This window comes from Neopelma chrysocephalum, unplaced genomic scaffold, assembly GCF_003984885.1.
Source record: "Neopelma chrysocephalum unplaced genomic scaffold, ASM398488v2 Primary Assembly neopelma1_102, whole genome shotgun sequence".
NCBI lineage: Eukaryota > Metazoa > Chordata > Aves > Passeriformes > Pipridae > Neopelma > Neopelma chrysocephalum.
In genome coordinates this window covers 4570799-4581265 of record NW_020897765.1, presented here as the reverse complement: position 1 = coordinate 4581265, position 10467 = coordinate 4570799, and the positions used below count along the sequence as shown (strand labels likewise).

The following is a 10467-nucleotide window of genomic DNA, read 5'->3' as shown; positions in this document are numbered from 1 at the left end:
TTATCATGAACTTTTGGAATCTCACAGTGATCATGTAAAACTTGACACAGACCAGCTTCTTTTTGTAAAGATGCAACACCAGAAGTCAAAATATATTACATAATACAGTTTTAATGAGTTGTAATAGTTATAACAAAGGTTGTGATATAAGTCTTTACAAATCAGTATATCAAGATATGATGAAAAAGGAAGAAATGTTTGCCTTATATGTGGTTTTTACATAAAGTGTGTTCTTTGCTCTTGCCTAACTTTAACCAGGGCATGTGATCTATCCGAAAAATGGTGTTATCCAGTAGCAGTGGGAGCGTGATTTCAAAAGCTTCTTCAAATTTGACCATATACATCTTGTAGTATTGAGCCTTTCCAATAAACACCTTAGTAAATCGCACTGCTGGTTGTGAGTGATCTCTAGCTTGGTGCATCGGTGTGTGGCACTACATAGAGGATCTCTAGCTACACTGCTGTGTGAATGCACTGACCAGTAAAACAACAGTGGAGCAAACAGACCAAGTTCAGTTACACATTCGTTATTAAAGTAATTGCCTCGTAGAAATAAAACAGGAGGAATCACTACAATGTACAGATACAGGCTGGCACTTTGTCTTAAAGTAAGAGCATTAACCATTCTGGTGGGATAATACACAAGCAGCTGGCAGCACTATGTCCCCTTATAAACCCTACATGAGTTTGCCTGGTGATCCTCTCCGTCAGCCGAGACTCACTCGGCATTTGTTTTGAATTGGACAACTCAGAACAGAAACAAAGAGTAACATGCTCTGTTTAAGAGAAGTGTCACTTGTTCAGACGAGATTTCTAGAGAGATGTGTACAATCTTTATCAGACTTTTGCTGAGCAGCCAGCACTGGAGAGCTTTTTTGTCACAGTGGCAGACACTTCAGACATTTTAGTGCAGATAAATCTGAGTGTGTACCCTTAGTACATTAGACAAGGTTGCTTGTGGCAAAGTACGTGAAATAGCAATGGTAGGGGTAGCCTCTATTACACTTTAATGATTTATAGAAATGTTGCCTTGATTTTGCCAAAATATTAAAAATAAATAACATAACCAACTGTGCTAAAGAACTATTTAGTAATCTTGCTAAAATTTAGGTTTAGAATGAAATCTGCGAGTTTTAACATGAGAGAAACAGACAGCCTCCCAAAACCAAAACAAATAATAAATCCATTTTCTGAATAAAAATATTCTGTGGATGTTACTGGTATGACTGATTCTAAAGCATTTTTATAACGATGTAACTCATAGTATCTGTGTTTAGTTTAATTCTCCAAGCCATTAATCTTATATATGGATTAAACCTCTTTTAGATTTTATATATCTATATTTATACATATATGAATGAGAAAAATAAGTTTTAATACACACTTTTTTTTTGCATGTAAATATTTGCTTCTTTCTTTGCATATGTGTTAATCATTTTTGGTAATATGCTCAACTGTGTCCATCTCATAGGCACACCTTACTACAAACTGGTAACTAGCTTCCATGGAAAAGATCTGTGTGACAGCATTTTCTTATGTGTCAGATCTCCCACTCCTCCTTTGTGGGAAGAATCCCACTAACTTCAGTGAGACAAGACACCTAAGACAATTAAGGTTTTGACCCATTATATTCCTACAAAATTCTAGTGGAACATCTGCAGTATATTAATCCATAACTACTTTATTAAAAATAGTACCCAAGTACAGACTAAGTGCTAAAAGACTAATGAAGACTAATTGCTGCAAAGAAAACACTCTACCTTAGTGTGATGATGTGGATGATAGGCTTTCTAAATATTTACATAACTAACCATCAAGAATGGGCCTGTAATAATTGTCTAAATATATATTTACACGTATACAAATTAAAAAAGCCAAATCCCTTTTCCACTAATAGCAATGGGAGTTTTGCCATTGGCTTTGGTGGAATCAGGGATTTGATCCAATAGAATAGTTTGTCAACTATTACATTTTTCAGGGGAAATTAAAGTGTTTCTTCTATCCTCCTTTTTCTTTTAGAACACAGCTAAGGGAAAGACAAAATTTAAACAACTCCACTGGACTGATTTTATGTTAAAAGTCTAATGTAAACCTACAAAGCAGGAACATTGAGTTAAGGCTTGAAGATGATTAGTTTCTAGTTTTAAGTGGAAGGGTAAGAAAAGTACAAGGCAAACAATTTCTTTGCAGAGAGAAAGTATATTTTGATTACCTCTTCCTTTTATTGTAAAATCATTCCTCACCACACTATCAGTGGACTCCAAGCATCATTGTTAGCAAGTAAGTCACAAGAACCAAAGCTGAAGTATGGATAAAGCAGCAAGATCATAGCACATCAAAGTATCATATACACTGAAGAAATAACTCAGCGTCCTTAGGTGGGCTTTTTTCCTATAAAAATTTGATCTATGTAGAACTTCATTCACATGGACACTAACAATGAGGAAGTATTTGCTTTGGCGGTAGTGGATCGCACATCTGTTGAGCTTGTTTTGTCGTTTTTTAACATAAGATTTCTCTGTGTTGTACAGATGTGAATCAGGTAGCATTTGACTTTTTTCCCCCGCTACTGAGGTGTTTGGTGGTCGCTCTCTGCTGGGGTACTTGTTTCATTGACTTTTGCCACGCAAATCCATCACTTAGAAGAGCAGGCTTCATTTTTGGACTGGTTTGGTGGGTCTTTTTACTCATTATCAGTCAGCATAAATAATAAATCCAGAAAATGTGCTGTATTTGTTGTTGTTTCCTCCATGTGCTTTTCCTCCATCTAATTTAATGTAAACTTCATCTCCTGGCTCCAAGTGAAGCACCACGCTGTTACTGGCATAGTCGTAGTTCTGATCAGCATCCTGAGCAATCGCACTAGCTCGAACCTACATAAAATACATAATGAGTGGTTAAGAAAACTCAGGTGGCTTTTCTTGCATTGTGAACTTATAGCATATCCTCAAGATTTTATTCACCATGCATGAGTTGCCACTTTAAACATCTGGCAACCTATATTTCATGTTTTTTCCTATGGTTATTGCTTATTTTCTCCTACAACACAACATCTGAAACTAAAGCAATAACATGCTCCTTTCTCAGTCATCTGATGAATACAAAACTTCTTGATCTCCTGTAAATGTCTGGAACCTTTTTAAATATATGTGTAAGAATAACTGGAGTTGGGAGAACTGGATATGGTCATGTGCTAGTTTTACATTGGTGTAACTTTTATTTCAGTGGGACAAGTGATTGACAATGGTGAGGATCCACAGGGAGCTCCCCAGCTGGACTTTTTCCAGAGGCAGTTTATTGTCATACCAGTAATAGGATCATGCTGCAGAAAAGAATACAAGAAATACACACCCACCCACACACATGCACACAAGTAGGTAAGGATCCTAGTCTGGGTTTGGAAAAACTCCTATTGCCGCATTTCAGTAAGCAAAAATTTAATTTTGCTGTGTTTTAAGAGATGCAGCTTTGAAAAATCACAGAAAAGTCTCTATTTGCTTTAAGAGGTTTTTGGAATTCACATGTCATTGAGGGCTTTTCATTTGCAACTTTCCCTTAAACATACTTTTTTCCTATTTCTCCCTTGCTATTCCGCTACTGATTAAATTTGACATTTCTTGCAAACTGGAAGTAATCTGTAGTTTCAAGATATATGCTGGTTTCCAGCAATGAACAGTCTATGCCTCTGTAAGTCTCCAAATCATTTATATATAATTTGACCGTGTTTGGTAAAATATTTAAACATGGTTGTATGTGATTTATTTCAGTGTAACACGTCATCTGCTTGTTGCTTGCCTTTGTTCTAGTGTAGTTACAGAGCAGTAAATGATTTAGTGGCATTGCAAAGCTGAACTAAGTAATAATACATGACTTGGCGTACTATATGTGGGATTTTATCTGTTCTGAATTGAAAAAACAGGCTATAAGTCACAATTTTCCATGGATTCCTTTCAAAGTTTACATGATAAATTTCCAAATTAAATTTTCATGTGATATGATTTCACATTAATATTGAAATGTTATAAAGGAGGGGGTTCTTTTACCATGCAGGATCTTATGGCATTATGCAGCTTAAAGATCACAATAGGTGGAAATTCTTTATGCATCCTGTAAGCTGCAAAAGCTTGCAGTGCTGTGACAGGCTGCAAATTTAAACTGATACATGGCATGATGATTAACCCCGACTATTTCAGGACTTCTTGATTCTGACTTGCCTGGTATTGTTTACCATTATTGATCTATTTTGCTAGTGTTTAAGCAATAATTATTCTAAGCACCGGATGTTTCCTCTGGATTAATTACGGGCAGGGTGGAGTTGAAGGCTCTCTGAGTCATTAACCCTGGAAATACCTTCCAGAGAGAATAACGGACTGAAATGGTTGCTGGCTGTGTAAATGGAAAGGCCAAATGGCGAGGAGTGAAAAGACTATATATGAGCTAGAAAAACTTCCAACTAGGGTCTTGCATACTGGCAAGCAGATGGTTTTAATATACTTTTCCAATTCCCATTTACATCCTAATGAAATGCTACTTTGTGGATTTGTATAAAATGTTGTGTTTCTGTGGATAATAAAGGAGAACTCAAATTATATTAGTGACTATCCTAAAGGAGTCAGCATGTGGACACTGACTACAACAGCAATGGATATTTCATTTTTAAGATTCCAGATAGTACATACTGGCTGAAAAAAAAATATATTGGGTGTTGAAAGTCTAGAAACCAAAGTGCAGATCTTACTGCCCTGTGTATAGCAGCAAAGGTCCCATAGACTCCAGTACACTATTCCTAGGGGTTTTACCTCCTTGCTTGGTTAGCCAGAGCAATTTCTTTTTAAAGCCTAGGAGAACAGTCTCAAATGAATTCTCAGTGAGTGTACTGCTGCGAGACAGTAAATGTAACTCAAAATTAAACCATTAAGGGACAATACATTTCACAAGTTCCATGCAAGTCCTTTCATGAAGCTATGCTCTCTGGCTGCACACACATATTTGCTGAGCCATCTCAGCACTTCCATGTTCAAGCTTGATAACCACGAAAGTAGCATTAACACCGAGGACCTTGAGGTTCCACATATGTATTGCTTAGAAATTATATTTGATATACACTTTCCAATGGTTTGGCTTTTTTCATTGTTAGAAAACACTGGATTTGTAACGTTACCTTTGTCACTCCACAACTTCCAAAATTTCTGAGCTTTCTTATAAATAATACACAAAGTTAACCGCTGTCACATCAGCATTTAGTGTTTCAAGTATAAATCATAATCACTGATGAATTAAAACTGCGAGTCCATTTTAAACAGTTTATATGTGGTTTATATCACCTAAATACTTGTCTTGCACGGGTATATACAAATATATTCACAGAAGCCCTAGCCTTTTTTTTTTCTTCTTTGAATAACTACGAGTTTAATTTGTCTGTCTGGTACTGGAAGTAGCTATATTTAGGAATGGTTAGACTTCAGGCTCAATTTAATATTTATAATTGGGTACTTCTTTAAAAGTACTGCTATATATATATTCAAGGTTTGTGAAAATAAACACTTTAAAACATTATAAGTAGGGGTAAAAAATATTTGCAAGTAAAATGGTATTCTTGTAGTATACAAGATTTCCCTTTGTATGAAGATATCGAAGTGAATGTATTGCGACATACTTTGCTTTACTAGTCCTGGTTTATCTGCTGAGACGGTATTTATAGTAGATATTTTCTAACTTAATTAATTGCCGCTTATGTCCTCATTATTCTGTTTTCACAGTCCTTCTGAGGAGCCATAAACGAAAGGTTAAGTGGTGTATCAGGTTAATTTACCGGCGGCCGCCGCTCCGGTGTGCGCTGAGCACAAAGGGCCGTGAGCCGGCGGGGCTCGGCGTGGGACGAGACGCTCAAACGAACGAGCCCATCCGCGACCCGCCCGGCACGGCGGGGGCACGGGGCCGCTGTTCAGTCCCACGGATACCGCACAGAGCTGATCAATCCCCCAGCCCGCCCCGCCGGGGGGTGAACAGCCCGGGGAGAGCGACAGCGCTGGCTCCGGGCTCTCGGAGCCCGGCAGAGCCGACGTACGACCCCTCAGCCCGGCTCGGACGGTGAGGGACCTGTTGAGCAGCCGGTGCTCGGCGGGTCCCTCGCCCTCCCCCTGCACGGGGGGCCAAGGGACCGGCGGGAGCAACCGCGGAGCTCCGGGGACACGGGAACGCCCGGGCACACACCGCACTGCCCCCGGGCACCCAGAGCCGGAGGGATGGCGGTGCCGCCAAGCGCTGTAGGAATTAGAGCCAACCTATCCGCGTCCGCTAACTACGTACGGAAGAGGCGCAAAATTGCAAAGGACGGCTCCCCGGAGGCAATGTTATAGGCACAGCCTCTGCGAGCGCGGTGGCAAGGTTTATCCTAATTAAAAGAGATGATTCCTATGTCTTTCAGACAGGTAGCATCGCAAGACCTTTAATTATTTCCGTTGTCTCCTGCCACGGGGGATGCCGACAGACCCAGGCCGTGCCTGGGCTCTCCGGTCGCCCGGTGTGTCTCCCCGCCGCGATGCATCAGCCGGGGCCTCCCCCGGCGCTGGCCCGCCAAGGGCCGAACTCTGCGGCCGCCGAGCTCACTCTGTCACCAGTTCTCCCGGGCGGGGAGAAACCTCGCTCCCCGCCGGGGGCTGAGCGTGTCAAACCCAGCGCCCTTTGCCGTGCCTGCTTTCCTTCCACCCACCTCACCCTTTCCCCACGCAGTACCACCCTCTCTCGAGCTCACCCGCCGTCCCCAGCTCCCCTTCCTTCCCGGGGAGTTTCCCATCCCCGGGAACGCCGGGCCGCGGGCCGGGCTCGGCTCACCCCTGCGGGGGCAGCGCTGCCTGAGTGTCCGCCCCCCGCTCTCGTCCCGGCAGAACTGCGGGCAGCGCTCCGTGTCCCAGGCGGGCTGGGAGCGGCGCCGAACAGGTGCTGCTGTGCCCGCGGGGCGGCCCGGACGGCGGGCTGGGAGAGGCACCTGCGGCGCAGCTCTCGGGGAGGAGAGAGCGTCGAGTCTGCGTTCTGCTCTGCGCGGAACCCCCGGCCCCTCGGTGGTCCTCGGGCACCCGAGGCGGAGCGGGGCGGCGCTGTCCGCAGAGTCCCCGCCGGCTGCGGAAAGACGAGCGCCGGTCCCGTCCGGCTCCCTCGGGGCTCACCCCTCCTCGCAGCCGCGCCGCCTCCAGCGGCCGCCCGGCTCCCCCTCCCCGCCCGCTTCCCGCCCTTCCCGTGCCGCTCCGCCCGCTACCCGCACAGCGCCCGCTCCCTCGGGGAGCCCGGCTCTCCCCGGGCGCCTGCTGCCCTCATGTCCCCGACTGCCCCCGGCGCGGCGCCCACCTGGTTGTTCTTGCAGAGGTCGGCCCACATGCTGGTGCCGTCGCCACCCCGCATGAGCACATGGTACGTGAAGAAGTAGATGCCGGGGATGGAGCAGGTGAACTTGCCGGTGGTGGGGTCGTAGTGGTTGCCCAGGTTGGTGACCACGTCGTCGAACTTGAGCACCTCGTAGCCCTCGTGCTGCCGCTTGAGGCCGGCGTAGAAGGCGATCTTGGGGACGGTGCTGTAGGTGGCGGCACTGATGGCCCCGGCCGCGTTCAGCCCCGGCGCCCCGGGGGGGCCCGGCAGGCCCTGCCGCCCCGGCTCGCCCTTCTCACCCGGCGGCCCCACCGGGCCGGGCGGCCCCGGCTCCCCCGGCGGGCCGCGCGGCCCCGCTTTGCCCGGCCGGCCGGCCTCCCCTTTGGGCCCCTGGATGAAGGTGGGCAGGGACTGCATGAGCCCGCGGTCGGGCGTGGCCGCCGTGCTGGGCGCCTTGGTGCCGCCGTAAGGGTCGCAGACCATGCGGCAGGTGCCCAGCATCTCGTAGTGCGCCGAGGTGCCGGCCGAGCTGACCAGCACCGGGATGAGGATGACCAGCAGCAGCACCATCACCACCCCCAGCGCGCCGGCCGCGATCAGCCGCCGCCTGCTGCCCACCAGCCGGCTCAGCGCAGGGCGATCCTCTTGTCTGCTTTTGGACAAAATCTTGATGGTTGGCGGGGTTCCTCCTCAGAGCCGAAAAAACGCCGAGCCCGTGCGAGCTCGGCTCCCCTGGGGCTCGGCCGCCCTCCCACGGGCCGGCGGTGGCGCGGGGCTCCCGCGGGTCGCGGCGCTTCGGTGCTGCCGCTGCAGCCACCGGGCGGGCAAGGGAGCGGAGAGGGAGAGGAGGGAGCGCTGCCGCCGCGCCTCGGCCGCTCGTACTTTTATGCTCCCGCTGGCGATCGACTTTTTTTTTTTGCAGGCTGTGCCAGTCCGAGTCAACTTTCCCTGGAACTTGCCTTTCCTCTCGCGATCGCCCCGCTCGCCTGCTCGCTCTCGCTCTCTCTTTTTTTTTTCTTCTCAGAGACGACTGTCCTCAGCGGGGACGCGCCTCCCGGCCGCCCCGGTGCCCGCCGCCCAGTGTCCGCGCCGCCGCGCCGAAGCCGGAGCCGGAGCCGGAGCCGAAGGGAGAGCGGGATCCTGCCCGAGTGCCACCTGCCAGGAGAGGAGGAGGCTGACGAGCGCGCTGGAGCAATTTATAGGCACCCAAAAGCGCAGGGGAAAGGGGAGCTGCTTTGGCATCTCATTCCAGCATCTGCTCTGCTCTTCCCACTCGCAGAGAGTTTGGCATTACTCTGTCAGTGTGGGAAATACATATTTCTTTTTTCTTATCTCCCTCCCCCACCCCTCCCGCAAAGGGATGAACAGCGAAATCGTGAGCCTCACTCACTAGCTGCATCTTGCGATGACAGCTCTTTCTGGAGCAAACCAAAGGGAAGAGATGTGCTTAACAGCCTCCGGATACCCTTCAGGTCACCGATCGAGAATTAAAAGGTCAATCCACCTCCTGCTTAACGCTTCCCTGAGGCCACCCTACCATGTTGGTGTTTTATGGGAAATACCTCTTTAAATGCAGAGATGCTTTACCCATTGTTCAAGTAGAAGTTATTTGAAAATATATCTCCCACAATAATAGAGATTAACATTAATTTCGGATCTCTCTCTTCCCCCTCACCGCGATTACAACCATAAAGACAGAGAAAGAAATAGTTCTTTCTGTGAATTAAAACTGACATACTCATCACTGGCAGCAGTGTTTCCCGGTGTTAAAGCCAGCCACTGCTTTGCTTGCGAACTGACACCTAGGGAAAGTGTTCCCTTTTGTCTAGAAGCCAGAGAAAACTGCGGGGCATATGCAAATCAACAGATGGCTGGACCTGAGGAAGAGATCTCTTTGGTTTAACTTGGGGGCAGCAAAGCATTTTGTTAAATCTTGGGGTTTTCTCTTTTCTTTGTGTGTGTGTGTGTGTGTGTTCATGAAAGTCTTCTCCTCCCCCAAGGTCTGGTGAGCACCTCTATGACTGAGTGGGAAGGTGAATGTGCAATATTAGTGGCATTGCTGCTGAGAAAATATTAAGGAACTTGTCCTGCTTACAGATATACAAGGTACACAAAGAGCTGTTTAAATAAACAAACAGAATTGATTCCTAAATCATACTTCTGTATTCAGGAGCAATGGACGTCAATCAAACGTTGGTGACATTTGCCTGTCAATACAGGGATGATGGCTGGAAAGAGTGTGACTTATTACAGCAAGGCAAGAATCAGAAATGAGCAACAGCAGCAAATAGGACAAGAACCAAATAATGGCATCTCCAGCGATGATCAGAGGGCTGTGATCTTGTCTTGGATTTTATTAACACGAATCCCCTCTCCCCTCACCCATTCTCTTTTATTTCTTTTCTATTCCACAACACAAGAAGGTCAAACAAGCAGGCAGTGGGAAACAAAGATTCATTGATTCTTCCTTTTAAGCAGAAATGTCAGCAGCTCCTTTTGCTCTTTCCTGAGAGACTCAAAGGGAGTGAGTGTGTCCATGCCACTTAGAGATGGGCCAGTCCAGCTCCTTATCTCCCCAGAAAACTCCCAACAAAGCTTCCATTCATGCACTTGTAAATATCCCTCCCTCCTTTTTTTCTTTTTTTTTTTAAATATTTTTTTCTTTATTCTTTCCTCTAATGCTCTGTCTTAAAAAAATTCTTTATCTGGTACTGACTCAAACTAGCCAGTTCCCTCAGCGAAGAGCTTCCCCTCAAGACCCAGGAAGCATTGAACACACTTGGAGGATTCTGTTCATATCTCATCACTCTCTTTACCCCATAGGAAAGGGCTTTCAGCATTGCTCTTTTTTCTGGGCAGGAAAAAAAGAAAAGTTGGGCCAGGAGTGACTGGACTGTCTCAGCCTGTAGCTGGGCCCTTGGGGTTTTGTATTTAGTCATCCCTAACCCAGGTGGTTTTTGCAACATCAGGGTGTGCATAAAACTCCATTTCAATGACTGTGTTACACGTTGGGCAAAGAGCAGATCTCTCATCCTCAAATAGACACAAACCTATCATGATCTGTCAAGTCATAATGATGCTGGATGGCCTATTGGCATCAAGCAC

At 46.6% G+C, this 10467-nt stretch overlaps 1 protein-coding gene across 1 annotated transcript; it reads right to left on the bottom strand.

The window, feature by feature from the left end:
* Positions 1-91: 91 nt before the first annotated feature.
* C1QL3 (complement C1q like 3) lies at positions 92-8909 on the bottom strand. Its single transcript, XM_027695769.1, has 2 exons — positions 7345-8909; positions 92-2873 (listed from the first exon to the last, which is right to left on the bottom strand). The coding sequence occupies exons 1-2, from the start codon at positions 7930-7932 to the stop codon at positions 2694-2696; spliced, it is 768 nt and encodes a 255-aa protein (XP_027551570.1). The 5' UTR covers positions 7933-8909; the 3' UTR covers positions 92-2693.
* Between the last annotated feature and the right edge of the window lie 1558 nt (positions 8910-10467).

What these genes read in the sequence shown, in the direction of transcription:
- C1QL3 (XM_027695769.1), bottom strand. Translation starts at nt 7,932, where the DNA reads ATGGTGCTGCTGCTGGTCATCCTCATCCCGGTGCTGGTCAGCTCGGCC. An exon ending in ACCTCTGCAAGAACAACCAG is followed by an intron (nt 2,874 to 7,344) that starts GTGGGCGCCGCG and finishes TATTTTATGTAG; the next exon opens with GTTCGAGCTAGTGCGATTGC.